A 21,367-nucleotide genomic window follows, 5' to 3' on the forward strand; every position below is an offset into this window, starting at 1 on the left:
TGATTCACACTTCACCATCTGGAAGTCTGACGAACGAATCTGAATTTGGTGAATGCCAGAAGGCTACCTGCCCCAATGCATAGTGCCAACTGTAAAGTTTGGTGGAGGAGGAATAATGGTCTGGGGCTGTTTTTTCATGGTTCGGGCTAGGCCCCTTAGTTCCAGTGAAGGGAGATCTTAACGCTACAGCATACAATGAAATTCTAGACGATTCTGTGCTTCCAACTTTGTGGAAACAGCTTGGGGAAGGCCCTTTCCTGTTTCAGGATGACAATGCCTCCGTGCACAAAGCAAGGTCCATACAGAAATGGTTTGTTGAGATTGGTGTGGAAGAACTTGACTGGCCTGCACAGAGCCCTGACCTTAACCCCATCGAACACGTTTGGGATGAATTGGAACGCCGACTGCGAGCAAGGACCAATTGCACAACATCAGTGCCCAGCTCGTGGCTGAATGAAAGCAAGCCCCCACAGCAATGTTCCAACATCTAGTGAAAAGCCTTCACAGAAGAGTGGAGGCTGTTATAGCAGCAAAAATGGGGACCAACTCCATATTAATGCCCATGATTTTGCAATGAGATGTTTGACGAGCAGGTGTCCACATACTTCGGTCACGTAGTGTACCTCAACTTTACTATTTTTATCCACTCAATGCTTTAAAAGAAAATCCCCACACGTATTTTGCTGTGTTTTCTGACAAAGTCAAATGAAATTTGGTTGGTCAAAAACCAAGTCAGTGTTTAATAGCGGAGGTCTCGCTAGCCCATGTCTTTTTTTGTGGAATAGCCTACCCATCTGGGACTGTCAGTATTGATGAGTCTCTCCATAAGACAGACATTTAACACAGAGGGGACTTTCCAACAGAAAACCTCCCTATGGACGTGCCCATGCGACCTGGTGGGGATTTATTTTGGGACTCAGAACACACACACTTTTATTAAACACTTCATAATGGCAATTAGTGAGGTTAAGTAGAGTGTGAGAGGTAACTAAAGAGATGTTGCACAGACAGACAGAGAGAGAGGGGGGTGGGTGGGGGGGGGGGGGGCAGCCCTGTCGTGAAGGAGAGTACAGGACAGCTGGACTGTCATACAAGGACTTATTATTCAGCCTCAAAGCACTCCACATACAGCAGATACTGTACATCAACAGGTTTATTGTGTGTATGCACATGTCGGAGCAAGATAATTATCCAATGATAATGTGATAGTCATACTGTACTCCTACCAGCAAACTGTCATAAAACAGACATGACAAAATAACAGTAGGCCTACACAATTAGTTGTACTTGTTACTTTATTCATAATACAGCACTACAAACAGAATTAGAATGAGCAGAACTAACATTCCAATTCAAAGCAATGTTCCATGACATGAGGACAGGCAGCCATATTGGGTGTACCATGTTCTTCTGGAATGTTCTGTTGCATTCATGCTTATCACATCTTTCCGAATTTGGTGCCTTTCTCAGTATTCAACAGCCACAACAATGACACATTCTGATGTGCCTCCATGTTAGATCGTAGGTTAGAGCTCTGTGGCATATGAGTAGGGCAATACAAGGGGATCAAAGCAGGGTTCCTTTACAATATAGCAGATCTAATATAGCTTTTATACACATTGCTAGTATAATTATCTCACCAGCACAGTGCTGGGTTTAGTCTCACACTAATCAGCCATACTCTATGTAGATTATAACATGTTTAATACTATACAGCTGCAACGGGCGAGAGCTCTTGGAGCACTGAGAACCACTGCTATCGAGCACCACCTGGAGGCAGAGGGGATAAGTACAAGTAAAGAGCTGAACAGTGGTGAAAGGTAAGGCCATCATTCCCTTCAGTCAGGCACAGCTAGGACAAGGAATAAAGAGCTCTCTGTACAAGTGCGTGTTAATGTTTCAGTATGTCTCAGAGTAGGCCTGACAGTGTCTGTTACAAGCAGTAGAGAGACGGGAGAGGACAGGTCACTTTGTTTCAGGTCACCTGCCTGCAGCCTGCCATTCAGGACCTTCACAAAAGCATAACAGAAAACAGTATTGTACACACAGAAACAATACATCATCTTCAAGCAAATAATTGCAGAACCAATATCAATTGAAACCCAAAACAATTTCCATAATAACATAAACAAGCAAAAACCAATCATTACGTTTGGCAGTGAAACGCTTCCCTTAAACAAAACTCAACAAGCACAGTCATATGCACCATCATCGGGAAAACCCCACACGTCTTTGTCTACCTTAGATAGAGGAAATACTATTGGCCTCCAGAAACAAAGAGCCTGAGTATTACTATAAGTATAGTATTACTGTGCATTTCCACCTGTGCAAAGTTTGCATCTAAAAATAGAAGACAAAGCTAAAAAAAAAAAAAAAAAACACCTTCTTTACCATCATCTATATAGCTTTATTCACACCTTAAGATCTTGTAATTTTATATTTGACCTTTAGTCCTCCCTTCAAAAAAGGGAAAATCTGCAGTTACTAAAGCCATTTGGCAGTAGCAATATGTGTTGTATTGATTTTAAGACTAACTTAAAATGCCTCATTAGCTTAGTTTGTTTAACTGTCGTACCCCATCAGAACCCCAAAAAGAAAACTGATTTACTCGAATGTTGGTAAACAAAGTACATTTAAACAAGCACTGTATCGCCTCAAAACATTGTTAAAACTATTATTTTGATATCATAGATGGTCAGGCCTTAGCAGCCATAGCTCTGTATATGAACTTGAGCGGTTACATTTCTCCAGCCCAATCCCTGTTTTTGACAGAAACAGAAGCGGGGAAAACACTTTGTTATTGTTTCAACTGCAATTGCCGCTTTAATGTTTTATTTCTTGTAATTATCAAGGGGCAAACTTAGCACAGGTGATAAGGCTTTGCAGGCCTGTATTCTGTGTAGTGATGTACAACTCCATACTTACTGTCCCAACACTCATCTGATTTAAAATGTACGATATTAGAAGAGGCTAACAAAAATAAAAATAAAAAATATATGTGTGGAGGAATTAAAGGATCACAAATACTTCTAATATCAAGCACACCTCCTAAAACAGGAAAACAATGAATCAAAGGTCTAAAGAAATTGCCAAGTTCAAAATCACTGCACTAAAATGGAGAAATTAAAGCGAGCAGAACTAGAATTTAAGCAAATTGGCGATTGTGAATATTTTAGTATTCATATTTAAGACTAAAAAGTAAATACTGGTCTGGAAAGGAAAAATGGCAGCCCTAGCACGTAGGTACACTACATGACCAAAAGTATGTGGACACCTGCTCGTTGAACATCTCATTCCAGAATCATGGGCATTAATATGGAGTTGGTCCCCCCTTCGCTGCTACAACAGCCTCCACTCTTCTGGGAAGGATTTCCACTAGATGTTGGAACATTGCTGCAGGGACTTGCTTGCATTCAGCCACAAGAGCATTAGTGAGGTTGGGCACTGATGCTGGGCGATTAGGCCTGGCTCACAGTTGGCGTTCCAATTCATCTCAAAGCTGTTCGATGGGGTTGAGGTCAGGGCTCTGTGCAGGCCAGTCAAGTTCTTCCACACCAATCTCAACAAACCATTTCTGTATGGACCTCGCTTTGTGTACAGTGCATTGTTATGCTAAAACAGCAAAGGGCCTTCCCCAAACTTTTGCCATAATGTTGGAAGCACAGAAACGTCTAGAATGTCATTGGAGCGTTAAGATCTCTTCACTGGAACTAAGGGGCCTAGCCCCAACCATTAAAAAAAATGTCCCAGACCATTATTCCTTCTTCACAAAAGATTTGTCCGTCGGACTACCAGATGGTGAAGCGTGATTCATCACGCCAGAGAACGCGTTTCCACTGCTCCAGAGTCCAATGGCAGCAAGTTTTACACCTTTCCAGCCGATGCTTGGCATTGCGCATGGTGATCTTAGGCTTGTATGCGGCTGCTCGGCCATGGAAAACCATTTCATGAAGCTCCAGACTAACAGTTTTTGTGCTGACGTTGCTTCCAGAGGCAGTTTGGAACTTGATAGTGTGTGTTACAATCAAGGACAAACGATTTTTACGTGCTATAGCACTCGGCGGTCCCATTCTGTGAGCTTGTGTGGCCTACCACTTCACACCTGAGCCGTTGTTGCTCCTAGATGTTCCCACTTCACAATAACAGCACTTACAGTTGAGCTTTAGCAGGGCAGAAATTTTACGAACTTACTAGTTGTAAAGGTGGCATCTTATGAAGGTGCCACGTTGAAAGTCACTGAGCTCATTAGTAAAGCCATTCTACTGCCAATGTTTGTCTATGGAGATTGCATGTCTGAGTGCTCGATTACATACACCATTTAGCAACGGGTGTGGCTGAAATAACTGAAACCACTAATTTGAAGGGGTGTCCACATACACTATATATACAAAAGTATTTCCTTACTGAGATGGGCTAATTTACAATAACACTACATTGAGGGCTATAGATGTGACTCTTCACCTATATTTCAGACTGGTTATTATCGTTAATATTAACTACTTTTTACTAACTAGCCTTTGAAAAGAGAAGCAAAAGTTGTCTGTGGAGTACATTCACTTGCATTGTGTGTAGGACAGTAAGGACAAGGACAGTAAGACAATAAAGCATTCTGATCAGCACTGCAGGGTAAAGACTTCTCCCTGGGGGTATGTATACTATTGAAAAACAATGACAAGGGGATCAAAAGGAAATGTTTCTTAATGACTTATCTTGAAAATAGGCCTTGCAACCAAAACGTGGTCAATAAATCAGTAAAAGTATGTATCGAAAATCTCCTTTCAATCCACCTTGTCTTTGTTTTTCAAGAGCACACTAAAAAAACCGCTGCAGAGAAATTAGAAAAACAAAAACAAAAGGACTAAACGGGAGAAGAGGAGGACCACCAAAGCACTGAGGCTCCATGAATATACATGGCAATGAGAACTCATACTTGCTCTCACTGGAGGAGATGTAGTCAGCCAGTGTGTAGCTAGCTTACCATCATTTTAACCTTGGGAGAGAAGACCGGTCTTTAAGGGATAAAATATAGCGTATGGCAGCAAACACATCAGCAGCCTGACAACTGGCAGAAACTTTTTCTGGACACTTACAACAGTGGCCAATAGGAAACAAATTCAACAGGTCTTCCGTCGGGAACAAAAAAGTTAACTGCAATGACAGCTGCGTTTTCATACGTACAGTGCTGCTTGGCCCTCAAATAAATAAATACCTATGGTGTTACATTGAGCAGCAAATTACTTTCATGAAATGTGGCACAGAGAAAACTATATAGTTGGATACTTCAAGAAACACATTGCTGGGTTTGTACCTTCCATTACTAGCGCCATAGCTCAGAGGCAGTGTGATACAAGCAAAACAAGGCAACAGAGAGCAAAAGGGAACATGCTCTTCTAAGTGCTATACTCTGTGTCTCTCTGGGGCGTATGACTGGCTTTTGATGCAAGTGATTGTGTCTTGTTCCAATTTTAAATAACCTGGTACATTACATCTGTGTGTTCCAATCCTCTCAAGCTATGAATGTCTTTATAACCTTCTGTATGATCTGTCCACAGCCGGGACATGGAGCGTGGAACTTGTGCAGCTTCCTGGCGCAGGAGAAGCAGGTTAGCAGGTGAGCCGTGCGGCCGTGTATAATACTCCCATTACGCGGACGCATCCGACACAGCTTACAAGGCTCCAACAGCGCCTCGGGCCTAACCTCTACTTCCATCCCCAGGCTTTCCTGACTCTCTCCCCCAGAGAGCTGCTCCTCCCTGGGAAGGGCTCGCGGCCTAGGACCCTTTCCCTTCCCTGGAACCCCGGGGGGCAGCAGGCGGTCGGGGGTGGAGTGGGAGGGCAGGATGACGGGGTCAGACACGGTCCTGAGGCAGTCTGGGACGTCAATGCCTGTGTCGCTTTCCTCCTCATCGTCTCGCGGGGCCAGAGAACTGCATGCTGGGATGTCGGGGACGGAAAGTGAGTGGACCAACCGTGGGACGTCTTTGTACCAGTTCTTGCGTAGAGCCCAGCAGCGTACGCAGTAGCGCTGGAGAGGAGAGTTGTACTTCCTGCACTCTGTACACTGCCATGCATCCTGAGAGAGTTAGAGAATGTGTTAGACAAGAGGTAGCTATAAGGAACTATCAGTGTCATGTGAGACAGAGACAGTCAGATAGAGGGAGACAAAGTAGAGCGAAAGAGATCGAGACAAAAAGATGGAAAACAGAGATGGAGACGGACCTGTGTAGAGATCTCTATATCCGTATCATCACTCAGACACTGAGAGTCCTCATCTGGCTCCTCCTGCATCTGAGGAGAGAAGAGACAGACACTCATCAGTCACATAAACTACGTTTCCATACAGTTTTTATGAGAGTAAAGTCATACCGTATAAAAAAAAAACCAGCTGTGTTCGGTTAAATTTTATAAATGCCGACAGATCATTTATACATTCGGCATGGTGGGAACTTTTTGTTTCTAAAATTAATTCATGCTAGAAATGGCGGTGGAAATGCCTTTATGTGAAAATATTGTTGTAATAACCATCCTTTGGAAGTAATGTCACGTGATCTGGTGTGTGGTCCTCCCTAGGGCTGTGGCAGTCATGACATTTTGTCAGCCAGTGATTGTCAAGCAAGTAACTGTCGGTCTCATGGTAATAGAGGCATTAATTAACATAAAAACATTTAGCATCTCCTGGCTTACACACAAGCCACTGATGTAGACCATTGGAACAGTCTAATAAATCCATGTAATATATCCTATACCTTCGCAATAAATCCATTATAGACAGGTCTAAAGAAGCATGATATGAAGAAAATGTAGTCTATATCAGAAGAACAGAATAGCATATTCTGAGTTGTCCTTATGTTAGGTCCTGATCTGGCTATGCCATATGGCTGTGGGCTACACTAGTTCATTTAACAGACGAGATTTGCTTAGAATTCCGTGGCATTATTTTATAGTATGAAGAATACAATTGAACAAAGCTGAATAAAATAGAAAGGATATTTTCTCCAAACAATTTGAGGGAGTGCGCACATACGGATTTTCTGTGTTGAGCGGTTTAAGAAATAGGTATTCCTATATGCTTAATTTAGAGTTATTAATGTAACTTTAGTTCTACAAACGTTGGGCTATATGTTTGGATTTTTAATACATTGTAAGGCTGCATGGTGCGACTAATGATAATTTGAATAAAAGTTGCTTGAAAGGCATGAGCTCTGCTTTGTTTTTTTGCGCAGGCTGTACACACTACATCAGTCTCTCATTCACAATTTGACAAGCACTTGATAATGCCTAGAATTTCACGGTGGCATCCCCTTTGTGTGGCTGTAATGCACCGTAAAAAAATTCATGCCTTTGGCGGCCAGTGGCCGTTGTGCCCTTCTGCCTGAGTGCTGAGCACTCCGAATCTCCATCGCACTCACATGGCTCTCCATCACGTGATCAGGTCTTTCTCACAGGCTACAAGTGAAGACAGACACATCGGGGACGCAACGGCACACGTTCTTATCCAATTCCAAGGTGGATATTGGAAGAACTGTACACATTTACTTTGTCAGCCAACAAGATGAGTAGGCCTAACGTACAGCAAAAGCACTAGCCTATGTCAATCTACGATCCCCCATAGCACAAAAGTCGACCTATTCTATTCTGTGTGAGAAATAAATATTCCAAACAGTCTAGGACAGTTGTGGGATGCGATAGATCCCAAATTAATACAACAACTAGCATCAAAAAACATTTTACACGCAATGTGGCTGACGCAATAGATCAGAAAGTTTATCAACATTTTAAACTAAACTATCAGGCCATTTCATCACATTAAAAGCGCAGCAATGCGCACACGGCAGTAGGCTATAAGTGTGAATGTTCCAATAGTGGGAAAAGACCATTATCAAAAGTGACCACAAATTAAATTATGCATGTAATGCTTTTATTATAAAGCTGCATTTTTAATGGTGAAAATGAACTTCCCCAAACTTGTAACTCACGGGCTGCTTATGTATGCCAGTTAGGCTCGACACCCCTTATAAAGCAGATTGTGCTTAATTTTAAGACGTTATTTGGCCACTTTAGTTGTGATACAAACCTTATTAAAACATACAGGCTTATGGGCTAAACTACATGGTGTGATACAAACCTTATTAAAACATACAGGCTTATGGGGTAGGCTACATGAGGTGTGATACAAACCTTATTAAAACATACAGGCTTATGTGCTAGGCTACATGAGATGTGCGACTATGATTAGAACAAGTCAAACAAAAAAGGCATTATTTCTTATGCTGGGCATCATTCACAAGTGATAATATATAATTCACAAGTGATAGGCTAATATTGTCACCCATCAGACTATTCTTGATTTAATCTTGTCTTTACATATACTATATACTAAATAATGTGTGAAATTCGTTTTGATTTAGAATGGACCATTATCATGCATCTGTATCGAAACTGGCAGCGGGGAAAAAACACGTAATCTATGCACTTAAATAGCGAATGGAGGACACTTTTCCTGTGGTCCATTTTCATGCCAGCCAAGTAGACTATACTCCTGTTGTAAATATAAGCAATGTGCTTAATATTAAGAAAGTTGAGAAATAAATATAGTAGGCACAGCCAGTAGAAAGCTGATGGAATACTCTTTTTAGTTAGGCCATCACTCTGTTTTCTCGCGCTATTGCATAACCTATAGAAATGTGGCGCAACATGAACTCATGTGCTCTCATGAAGTGTTTGATTAGATTTTCGATTACATTTTCATTGATGTCAGAGTGATTAGAGGGACAATAGAGTGCTGAGTACCAGGCAGTTAGCAAGGTAGGCTACTAATGACCATCAGCAGCATCAGAGCTTGGAGAAGCCTAATCACTGTGACTAAACTGTCACATGGAATTTGACTGCCTGTAATACGGTCACGCAACAGCCCTAGTCCTCCCACTACAACTTGGGAAACCATGCAGTTTATTAGGCTGCAGATTAAATAAGTTATGATCTTCACAGGGTGGTGAAAGTGCACAGTGATGAGCTTGACATCTCTTTCCAAAAGATAGAGGGTCTTATTCTGGTGACATGATGATCGATGCCCGACTGCCGTTTGACAACTACAAATATTCTTTGTCTTATCCATAATAATCTCGTCATAAAGATAAGCCTACCCACACTGTATCTGGGAACTGTTGGCTAGAGTGCACGTGCCAAGACATTTCGTTTAAAGGTTAAATAAAATAAATAAATAGTGCTATTTAAACGCAACAGTTTGTGACAGAACTATCAGTAGAGTTGAAAATGCGATGGAAACTTTAGATTTTTATTTGGTCAACGAAAACTTGAAAAGAAAAGTACATTGTGTGCACTACGTCATCACGTACTGCATATTTTCTTTATGAATATTTGCATGGAAATCTGTCGCTAATCGGATGGAAATCGACCTAAATCAAAAAAAACATGGGTAGATGGCAGCATTCGCGCAAAACTGAAAATGAAAACCATCGCAAGGTGACAGGGAATATGGTCGAATTCAAAACAGTAGTTATGCCCTCTGTAAGGCAATAAAACAGTCAAAATGTCAGTACAGAGACGACGTGGAAACACAATTCAACGGTTCAGACACGAGACGTACAGTACAGTTCCAGTCAAAAGTTTGGACACACCTAGTCAGTCCAGGGGTTTTCTTTATTTTTTACATTGTAGAATAATAGTGAAGACATCAAAACTATAAAATAACACATATTGAATCATGTAGTAAGCAAAATAATAACATTTACATTTAAGTCATTTAGCAGACGCTCTTATCCAGAGCGACTTACAAATTGGTGCATTCACCTTATGATATCCAGTGGAACAACCACTTTATAATAGTGCATCTAAATCTTTTAGGGGGGGGGGTTAGAAGGATTACTTTATCCTATCCCAGGTATTCCTTAAAGAGGTGGGGTTTCAGGTGTCTCCGGAAGGTGGTGATTGACTCCGCTGTCCTGGCGTCGTGAGGGAGCTTGTTCCACCATTGGGGTGCCAGAGCAGCGAACAGTTTTGACTGGGCTGAGCGGGAACTGTGCTTCCTCAGAGATAGGGGGGCCAGCAGGCCAGAGGTGGATGAACGCAGTGCGCTTGTTTGGGTGTAGGGCCTGATCAGAGCCTGAAGGTACGGAGGTGCCATTCCCCTCACAGCTCCGTAGGCAATCACCATGGTCTTGTAGCGGATGCGAGCTTCAACTGGAAGCCAGTGGAGAGAGCGGAGGAGCGGGGTGACGTGAGAGAACTTGGGAAGGTTGAACACCAGACGGGCTGCGGCGTTCTGGATGAGTTGTAGGGGTTTAATGGCACAGGCAGGGAGCCCAGCCAACAGCGAGTTGCAGTAATCCAGACGGGAGATGACAAGTGCCTGGATTAGGACCTGCGCCGCTTCCTGTGTGAGGCAGGGTCGTACTCTGCGAATGTTGTAGAGCATGAACCTACAGGATCGGGTCACCGCCTTGATGTTAGTGGAGAACGACAGGGTGTTGTCCAGGATCACGCCAAGGTTCTTAGCACTCTGGGAGGAGGACACAAGGGAGTTGTCAACCGTGATGGCGAGATCATGGAACGGGCAGTCCTTCCCCGGGAGGAAGAGCAGCTCCGTCTTGCCGAGGTTCAGCTTGAGCTGGTGATCCGTCATCCACACTGATATGTCTGACAGACATGCAGAGATGCGATTCGCCGCCTGGTTATCAGAAGGGGGAAAGGAGAAGATTAATTGTGTGTCGTCTGCATAGCAATGATAGGAGAGACCATGTGAGGATATGACAGAGCCAAGTGACTTGGTGTATAGCGAGAATAGGAGAGGGCCTAGAACAGAGCCCTGGGGGACACCAGTGGTGGTGCGGAGACAGTTTGGTGCGGAGTGCGGAGACAGTTTGGTGCGGAGACAGTTTCTCGCCACGCCACCTGGTAGGAGCGACCTGTCAGGTAGGACGCAATCCATGCGTGGGCCGCGCCGGAGATGCCCAACTCGGAGAGGGTGGAGAGGAGGATCTGATGGTTCACAGTATCAAAGGCAGCAGATAGGTCTAGAAGGATGAGAGCAGAGGAGAGAGAGTTAGCTTTAGCAGTGCGGAGAGCCTCCGTGACACAGAGAAGAGCAGTCTCAGTTGAACGCCCAGTCTTGAAACCTGACTGATTAGGATCAAGAAGGTCATTCTGAGAGAGATAGCAGGAGAGCTGGCCAAGGACGGCACGTTCAAGAGTTTTGGAGAGAAAAGAAAGAAGGGATACTGGTCTGTAGTTGTTGACATCGGAGGGATCGAGTGTAGGTTTTTTCAGAAGGGGTGCAACTCTCGCTCTCTTGAAGACGGAAGGGACGTAGCCAGCGGTCAAGGATGAGTATAAGTGTTCAACAAATCAAAATATATTTGAGATTTTTCAAAGTAGCCACCCTTTGTCTTGATGACAGCTTTACACACTCTTGGCATTCTCTCAACCAGCTTCACGAGGTAGTCACCTGGAATGCATTTCAATTAACAGGCGTGCCTTTTTAAAAGTTAATTTGTGGAATTTCTTTCCTTTTCAATGCGTTTGAGCCAATTAGTTGTGTTGTGACAAGGTAGGGGTAGTATACAAAAGAAAGCCCTATTTGATAAAAGACCAAGTCCACATTATGCCAAGAACATCTCAAATAAGCAAAGAGAAACGATAGTCCATCATTACTTTAACACATGAAGGTCAGTCAATCCGCACAATTTCGAGGAACTTTGAGTTTCTTCAAGTGCAGTCGCAAAAACAAAGAGCTATGATGAAACTGGCTCTCACGAGGACCGCCACAGTAAAAGACCGAGGTACCTCTGCTGCCGAGGATAAGTTCAGTAGAGTGACCAGCCTCAGACATCTGTAATTAACTACATCTCAGAATGCAGCCCAAATAAATGCTACAGAGTTCAAGTAACAGACACATCAACTGTTAGAGGAGACTGCGTGAATCAGGCCTTCATGGTCAAATTGCTGCAAAGAAACCACAACTAAAGGACACCAATATACAACTAAAGGACACCAATATGAAGAAGAAACTTGCCTGGGCCAAGAAACACGAGCAATGGACATTAGACCAGTGGAAATCTGTCCTTTGGTCTGATGAGTCCAAATTTGAGACGCAGAGTAAGTGAACGGATGATCGCGGCATGTGTGGTTCCCACTGTGAAGCATGGAGGTGGTGGTGTGATGGTGCGTTGCTGGTGACACTGATTTATTTAGAATTCAAGGCACACTTAACCAGTATGGCTACCACAGCATTCTGCAGCGATACGCCATGCCATCTGGTTTGCTCTTAGTTTTAGTTAACTAGGCAAGTCAGTTAAGAACAAATTCTAATTTACAATGACGGCCTACCCCGGCCAAACCCTAACAACGCTGGGCCAATTGTAACTACAACCTAAAACTTCTTACCTAGGATTATTGAAGACTCATGTTAAAAGGAACCACCAGCTTTCATATGTTCCCATGTTCTGAGCAAGGCACTTAAACGTTAGCTTTCTTACATGGCACATATTGCACTTTTACTTTCTTCTCCAACACTTTGTTTTGCATTATTTAAAACAAATTGAATATGTTTCATTATTTATTTGAGGCTAGTCTTCCCCTGTGGCTCAGTTGGTAGAGCATGGTGTTTGCAACGCCAGCATGGTGTGTGCAACGCCAGGGTTGTGGGTTCGATTCCCACGGGGGGCCAGTACAAAAAAAATGCATGAAATTAAATGTATGCATTCACTACTGTAAGTCGCTCTGGATAAGAGCGTCTGCTAAATGACTAAAATGTAAAATGTAAATTGATTTTATTGATGTATTATATTAAGTTAAAATAAGTGTTCATTCAGTATTGTTGTAATTGTCATTATTACAAAAAAAATTTAAATAATAAAAAAAAAGAAAAATTAAATAAATAATAATAATTAAAATAATAATAAAAATACAAATAAATCTGCCAAATAATCGGTATAGTTTGTTTTTTGAGGGTCCTCCAATAATCGGTATCGGCGTTGAAAAATCATAATCGGTCGACCTCTAGTGTCAACTCCTTCAAGACTATTTGACAAGCATTCAAGGTGAAGCTGGTTGAGAGAACGCCAAGACTGTGCAAAGCTGTCAAGGCAAAGGGTGGCTACTTTGAAGAATCTCAAATATATTTTGATTTGTTTAACACTTTTGGTTATTACATGATCCTATATGTTATTTCCTAGTATTGATGTCTTCACTATTATTGTACAAAGTAGAAAAAATTAAGGAAAAACCTTGAATGAGTAGGTGTCCAAACTTTTGACTGGTACTGTATGTGGCAGGGACTCCAGACAATCATGGATTACAAAGGGAAAACCAGCCATGTCACAGACACCGACATCTTGCTCCCGGACAAGCTAAACACCTTCTTCGCCCGCTTTGAGGATAGCAGTGCCAACAAAGCGGCCTGCTTTCCAGGACTGTGGGCTCTAGTTCTCCGTGGCCGACGTGAGTAAGACATTTAATCGTGCTAAACCTCGTAAGGCTGCCGGCCCAGACGGGATCCCTAGCCGCGTCCTCAGAGCATGCGCAGACCAACGCTGGAGTGTTTAAGGACATATTCAAATTCCTGCCATCTGGACAAGATCAATACCTATGCAAGAATGCTGTTCATTGACTATAGCTCAGCATTCAAAACCATAGTACCCTCCAATCTCATCATTAAGCTCGGGGCCCTGGTCTGAATCCCGCCCTGTGCAACTGGGTCCTGGACTTCCTGACGGGCCGCCCTCAGGAGGTGAAGGTAGAAAACAACACCTCCACTACGCCAATCCTCAACACAGGGGCCCCACGGGTGTGTGCTCAGCCCCCTCCTGTACTCCCTGTTTACCCATGATTGTTTGACCACGCACGCCTCCAACTCAATCATCAAGTTGGCAGTAGTAGGCCTGATTATCAACAATGATGAGACCAGCCTACAGGGAGGAAGTGAGGGCCCTGGAGGAGTGGTGCTGATCGTGGACTTCAGTAGACAGCAGAGGGAGCACGTGTCAATCCACGGGACCGCAGTGGAGAAGGTGAAAAGCTTAAAGTTCCTCGGCGTACACATCACTGACAATCTGAAATGGTCCACCCACACAGACAGTGTGGTGAAGAAGGTGCAACAGCACCTCTTTAACCTCAGGAGGCTGAACAAATTCAGCTTGGTCGCTAAGACCCTCAAACTTTTACAGATACACCATTGAGAGGATTCTGTCGGGCTGCATCTCCACCTGGTACGGCAACTGCACCGCCCACAACCGCAGGGCTCTCCAGAGGGTGGTGCGGTCTGCCCAACTTATCACCGGGGGCACACTGCCTACCCTCCAGGACACCTACAGCACCCGATGTCACAGGAAGGCCAAAAAGATAATCAAGGACATCAGCCATCTGAGCCATGGCCTGTTCACCCGCTACCATCCAGAAGGCGAGGTCAGTACAGGTGCATCAAATCTGGGCACGAGACTGAAAAATAGCTTCTATCTCAAGGCCATCAGACTTAAATAGGCATCACTAACCGGCTTCCACCCAGTACCCTGCACAGAACTTAGTCACTAGCCGGTTACCACTCAGTCACTCAAACCTGCACCTTAGAGGCTGCTGCCCTACGTACATAGACATGGAATCACTTTAATAAGGTAACATACTGTTTTACTAATTTCATATGTATATATTGTACTCTAGTCAATGCCACTCATACATTGCTCATCCTAATATTTCTATATTCCATTCTTTTACTTTTAGATTCTGTGTAATGTTAGATATTACTGCACTGAGCTAGGAACACAAGCATTACGCTACACCCGCAATAACATCTGCTAAATATGTGTATGTGACCAATACAATGTGATTTGAACCTAGCTATAGTCTGAAATAATACTCTATAGTACAAGAGCTATAAAGAGAACATATAATTGTTTAAGTACCATTTAACATAGAGACTACAGGAGAACAGTCCTACCTCCTTATCAGCCTTCTCCTCTTTTCCTCCTCCCTCCTCTTCAGGTGGTGGCTCTCCTTCTCCTCCACTCCCTTCTTCCAGCACGGCCTCCTTCATTTCCACGCTCACCTGTTCACTTCCCCCCTCCGTCAGGAACCACAGGTCGTCCGTCGTGTCCGACACGATCGCTGTGTCCTCATCCTGCGCAGGAGACAGCTGATCCCTCAGTCAGGATGTGTGTGATTCATCACTGTATGACTATTCTCCCTGAGTTTAACCCCTTGACAAGCAAATAAACTGACTATAGTGAACAGCATATTTTTCTTACTTGATTAGTGTGGATGTCCGTAGAGCCGTTGCTTCTGCGACTGTAGTTGTTACGCAGATTACCCAGAAACCACCAGGGAAGCCCTGAGAGGTCCCACTCGTCTAGTGTGACATCGAGCTTGGGGCGTTTGCAGGCCGACTGGGGCAAGCCATCTAAAGAGTCTGAGGGAGGGGCCACAGGGGGGGTTGGGACTCAAATAATATAGCAGTTATATATAACCATGTGAGTGAGTGAGTTTACCTTCGTCAGGCTCCCGGGGTCGTCTCTGAGACGGAGTCTGCATGGGGAGGGCCTCGTCACTGGCCACAACCAGGCCCGCCTTGGCCACGCCCCCACACACCTACACAAGTAGGAGGGGAGGAGGAGAGCCAATCAGATAACAGAGCAGAAACTGGGCACTTGGCGAAACCACAGCTCCTTCACAGCACGGCCTAGTGGTCAGGGGGAGGGTGGGGGGGCAGATTGGGGTGGGTGGGTGTAGGGGCAGGTCAGTGGAATAGGTCCATGGGTACTGGGGCAATGGAGGGCCACATAAGGACAGATAGGGCAACAGAGCCACACACATTCAGAGAAAGGTTGAAAATGAAAGGAGACAAGAGAGTGACTGATTACAATCTGCCTATATTAATCTGGAATCCTACATGCTTGGTGTTTGTGTGTGCATGAACCAGACAAGCATTAGTATGGACACACCACACCACAGATGCAGCGTTCAATCTTCCATGATCACACACAAGTCGGAAAACTATTCAACACGATGCCGTGATTAGATGACAAGTGACTACATCTTTAATTGTTCTGCATGCATGTCTTGACGAAGAGGAGCCAGTCCTCCCATATTAACTTTATTTTTGTTATTGTTGAAATTGCAATACACAAAGACTGAGGAAATGTATATTTTTAATTTATAATATCAGTCAGTGATTTCGGCATGCCTCTTCTCAACAAAAGTTGCAGTCACAGATAATTATAAACCCATTGATCACTATCCATATGATCAACATTCATTCATTAATTCTTCTCTAGTCATATCTCACTGTAAACTCCCATATCCACTATTGGCCTAGGGGCAACTAATGCTAAGTGGAAACAAGAGGTGTTGGGGTAAGAAACCATTGCGGTGTTGGTGAAGGGGGAGAAGGGCAGTATGGGTGTTAGGGAGAAGGGGAAGTGGGGTTTGTTATTTCGTTGGAAGAGAGAGGTGGCAGATTTTGCGTGGAGGGGCAAGTTTGAGAAGTTTGGGGAAGGGGCAGGTGTGGGGCAGGTAGAGAGAGGAAGGGGTAGATGGGGGAGTGGGTGTTTGAACCGAGACTGGATCAGGAGCTGTGTTCCTCCAGCAGGTTTGGGGCAGAGAAGAGAACTCTGAGACAGACAGAGACAGTGACTCTGCCCCCCATGCTCTGAGTGGTGCTGGTGGGTCCGGCAGTGTGTGTTGGAACTCCACCAGGCCAGGCCAGAGATGGGGATGTACAGAGACGGTGCTACTCTGTACACATAAACACCTGCGAAGACAGTGGCCCTCCCCTCCCCTCACAACACACAAGCTACTGGCTCAATAAACTTGGGAAAACCAACCAACCGCTCTACATTTTCAATGCAACTAATCATTTTAAAATCAGTTGATTGTATTCCAACTTTGATAATGGGGTTAAAGACTACAAAATCAGTTGGCCAGAACAATTGATATCTCAACAATGATGCTGAGCGCATGGCTCATTACATTTTGAAGAGACTGACGGATTGAGCTACCCTGGGGGGGTTGTGTGTGGTGAGGTGGTGGGCTTGAGGGTCCCTGTTTCTCCTGAGCACCATGCTTCAGCTTTACCTGACCGCGGTCCTCCACTCCGCCCTCTACACACTCACGGCCCACAGAAAGACTCTCTGCAGCGTCTGCGTTTCAGAATGAGATACAGTAACACACAAAACACACCCTGCCCTTTAATTAACACACTACGCACACACACACACTGACACACACCCTATAACACTATAGGTACACTGTAGCTCTGGTTTCTTCGATGAATTCTGCAGGGCAAATGAGTTAAACACCTCCACACATGCACATCAAGAGAGATCCAGGTCTACAGTTTACACATCGAGAGAGATCTAAGTCTACAGTTTACACATGCACACCTTTCTCCTCCAACCAGCAAGACTGAGCTTATAGAGAAAAAGGCAATACAAAGAGAGACTGATTCTTCACTGGTTGGTAAAACCATCATTCTTAAAGCTTCAACATTCATTAAGACCCTAAAAGTAGATGATTTGACTGTACACGTGAGGAAAAAGAGAAAATATGTAAATTGATTTCACATCAACAATCATCCCACACTCAATCCAGACAAAGCAGCATTGCATTAGTCTTTCACCTGTTTCAGCCAGGATCATATTCAAATGCATCAAAATGTATTATTAAAATGGAAATCTCACAAGCAACGGAGAAATCGATCACTTACCTGAACAATTCAGCACAACTAAATACTTCTTCAGCATCTCGTAGACTGGACTGCAAAATAGGACACATGTAGACTTGAGCTTAAGTGTTAAGTATACAGCATAAGCATATTATGTACAGTGTAAGAATAATGTGTACTGAGCATGAGCCTGTGGGTGTGCGAGTGCGCTCACCTGGGGTTTTTGACGGAGAAGCTCTCGACCTCCAGCAGCTCTCCCAGTGGGTCGTCCTGACAGTGCACTATGTGCTGCCTCTGTTTATCATACAACTGCTTCCCCATGATGTACTGGCCCAGGTAGTGCATCACCTGACACACAGTTTGTGAACACACGTTTTAATAAGTGCAATATAGCTTTATCTTATAGGGCTGTTACCATGCCAACTGTGTCCACTCACCTCCTTGAGGGTAAAGATGTCCTCCTGGGCTCCAGCCACACGCAGAATCTGCAGGAGAGGGGCTTTGGGCTGCACCTGCCACAGACAGAATCTGCATGAGCCTTAGCAGGAGCAGATACATTCTCTGTACAAAGGTTGTGGTTAATGTTGTTGTGACTTAAGTCAACATCAGTGGAAGCTCCTCAGAGGAGGAAGGGGAGGACCATCAGTGAATTTCATAAAAATAACATATTTAAAAGTTTATCCTTTTTAGACAAAACTATACTAAATATATTCACATCACCAAATAATGTAGGGTAGCGCCATGGTGTAGCCGGAGGCGAGCTGGCTTCCGTCCTCCTCTGGGTACACTGACTTCAATACGAAACCTAAGAAGCTCATGGTTCTCACACCCTTCCATAGACTTACACGGTACTGGAACGAATTGCAAAAATCACTGAAGCTGGAAACGTATATCTCCCTCACTAACTTTAAGCATCAGCTGTCAGAGCAGCTTACCGATCATTGCACCTGTACATAGCCCATCTGTAAATAGCCCAGCCAACTACCTCACCCCCATGTTATTTATTTTTCTTTGCACTCCAGTATCTCTACTTGCACATTCATCTTCTGCTCATCTATCACTCCAGTGTTTAATTGCTAAATTGTAATTATTTTGCCACTATGGCCTATTTATTGCCTTACCTCCCTAATCTTACTACATTTGCACACACTGTATATAGACTTTTCTATTGTGTTATTGACTGTACGTGTGTTTATCCCATGTGTAACTCTGTGTTGTTGTTTGTGTCGCACTGCTTTGCTCTATCTTGGCCAGGTCGCAGTTGTAAATGAGAACTTGTTCTCAACTGGCCTGCCTGGCTAAATAATGGTTACAATTTTTTTTTTAAGAACTGAAAGAATAAGCTACAGGTAGCTAATACTGCAGTGCATCAAATGTGGTGATTAGTGGACTCAGAGAGAGAAAGATAATAGTTTAAGTTTTGGAGATGCCAGAGAGAGAGATCCATATGTCTGTTGTTTGCTTGAACACAAGGAGAGATAGACAGAGAGGTGATGGTGAAAGATGGATGAGTTGGGAAAGAGGGATACCTAGTCAGTTGCACAACTGAATGCATTCAACAGAAATGTATATTTCGTATTCTTTTCTCTCTCTCACAGCTAGCAAATGCAGCTAGCTAGCTTAGCCTACTCAAACAGAGGGATGTTGTGTTAGCTACTTGGGTACGCCTACCCAACACAACACTAGAACTCTTCCAAGTCAAGGTAAGGATTTACAATTGTATTGCCACCGGTGCCCGACAGTGTAACTGCTAAACTGGTTATAACTGCTAAACTGCTTACTGACTGTACACTAACGTTACTGCATGATTGTAGGGGGTTTAACGCGTTAGTTCTATTAGCTATATGTTGACTATGATGTTACTTTAGCAAATAATGGTGACAACGATGTAGGCTGTGTGTTGCGGTTATGATATGGTTTGGCTTGGATAGTTTTTTTTCGCCTGGTCACATATAGCTGATGTGTTGTGCATTGAAGTCCACAAGCCAAGGGAAAAGGTGAGTGCAGGAGAGTGCATAGACGTGAAGGAATACAACGTGGCTGCTATGAAAGTGAACTGGGTTTGTGTGTGATAAGGTGTGTATTCATTCCGCTGATTTTGCTGTAAAACATTTCTTAAACAGAAGCAAACGAAACGAAGATAGACATACCTGGATGTGTCCAATAGAAACTCTCGTTTGCAACTGTTGGACTAATGACTACACCCTAGATCAGCTAGATCCAAGAGTGTGCAAGGCGGTATTGAATATGCCACTGTCGGTCACCTCAAATTTCTCTCGACCTGTGTGCACCTACGTTGTAAACCTTCATTCATGCTAGGTTGTAGCAACCTCATGATGGGTATAGGGAACATTAGGGTATCATGTAGTAGCCTAAACCTGTCGCTGTTACATTGAACTGGGTGAATGGAATATGAACGACAGTCATCCAATACGCTGTAATAGAAATAAGGCCATGCTCATGAGAATAAATAAATCGTCCTACCTCATCTTAAACGACCACCACTGGTCAACATGCCTTTGGCTTGTGGTGGTGTAAATAAACTCACCTGACTCCCATCACCAGGTAATATGTTGCATGCTGAGCTTGATGCTGTGTACTGCTGGGGTGACGGTAACGAGGTCATATTCAATAGACAAAATCTGCAGGGGGGAAAAAAACACAAGAATGGATGTTAACGTTAGCTATTCATTTCATACACAACCCACTGTATCTTCTATTTAGGTTCAATCTACATTTTTGGTGAAAGAAACACGTTGATCGCTGATTATCTATTTAGTTAAAGTTAGCAGCTGCATGTCTTCAAGCTGTCAATTGGCCTTGGCTAACTGCCTAGCCTCTTGAACACAACTTGTATTAAGCCCGCAGTCTGTAGTCAGCTAACGTTAGCTAAACAAATAATATAGCATTCTATGAGTAGTTAGCGAGCTAACTTACTAGATAACTAACGCTAGATAACATTGTGAGACCATAAACTCGTTGGTCGCTTCCGCGCAACATAAATGAACTGATAGCTATCTTTCCAACACTTTAAATAAAAATTCGATGGCATTCTGCATTTAATTTTAAACGACGTCAAATGGATAGCTAGCTAGCCATAGGAAATGCTAGATAGCTACGTTTAACTGGACCACTTTGCTAGGTAGCAAACGGACAAATGAAACTCACCTCAATATATCGGCATTACTGCAACTTCTCTAGCAAGCTACATTCTTGCAAACTGTCCTTCGTACCCGACAAATACTAAAGTGTGTAATGAAAAATATAGCAATTTAATAAAGCATAGCCAAATCGTGTGCTACCTTGTAGCCAGCTCCTCAACTGTTAGCACAACTTAGACAATTCAAATTCAGTATGGTGCACTGCACAACTTCCGGTACAATTGTCGCCATCTTCACTTTTCTGGCTGGTAGCTATAGTTTTTGTTCATATAAAATAGCTAGCTGTGGTTGTATGTTAGCTATATCCACAAAGATTTGCCAACGTCTACCTATTAGTTACCTGTTTTTGCGTAAACGTTAGCTTTCCCTACTATTTTTGGGGTATACGGCTTGCTCGCCTAAAGGCTATGCCTAAGGTAACGCTTGGAAATCCGTACCACGCATTCTGATGGAACACAGAATATCACTCTTGCTCAATAACCACCAGCCAGCAGATTGTAGTTTCACTGTTTCCAGACATACTTTTTTGGTTCAT

The 21,367-nt window shown here is 43.6% G+C and overlaps 1 protein-coding gene across 4 annotated transcripts; it reads right to left on the minus strand.

The window, feature by feature from the left end:
- Positions 1-1,277: 1,277 nt before the first annotated feature.
- Positions 1,278-21,294, minus strand: mdm4 (MDM4 regulator of p53). 4 transcript variants are annotated; one of them, XM_014166970.2, is made up of 11 exons: positions 20,840-21,294; positions 20,220-20,313; positions 18,109-18,183; positions 17,886-18,019; positions 17,714-17,763; positions 17,083-17,147; positions 15,498-15,597; positions 15,258-15,418; positions 14,951-15,145; positions 6,220-6,288; positions 1,278-6,073 (listed from the first exon to the last, which is right to left on the minus strand). In XM_014166970.2, exons 2-11 carry the CDS (start codon positions 20,295-20,297, stop codon positions 5,507-5,509), a joined length of 1,494 nt encoding a protein of 497 aa, XP_014022445.1. In that variant the 5' UTR covers positions 20,298-20,313; positions 20,840-21,294; the 3' UTR covers positions 1,278-5,506. The 4 variants fall into 4 exon arrangements, with proteins under 4 accessions (XP_014022445.1, XP_014022446.1, XP_045561403.1 ...); XM_014166971.2 differs by having other exon boundaries at positions 14,951-15,130; positions 20,840-21,292; XM_045705447.1 differs by lacking the exon at positions 20,840-21,294 and adding an exon at positions 20,609-20,834.
- Between the last annotated feature and the right edge of the window lie 73 nt (positions 21,295-21,367).

The sequence above is a fragment of the Salmo salar genome, chromosome ssa22 (genome assembly GCF_905237065.1).
Source record: "Salmo salar chromosome ssa22, Ssal_v3.1, whole genome shotgun sequence".
NCBI lineage: Eukaryota > Metazoa > Chordata > Actinopteri > Salmoniformes > Salmonidae > Salmo > Salmo salar.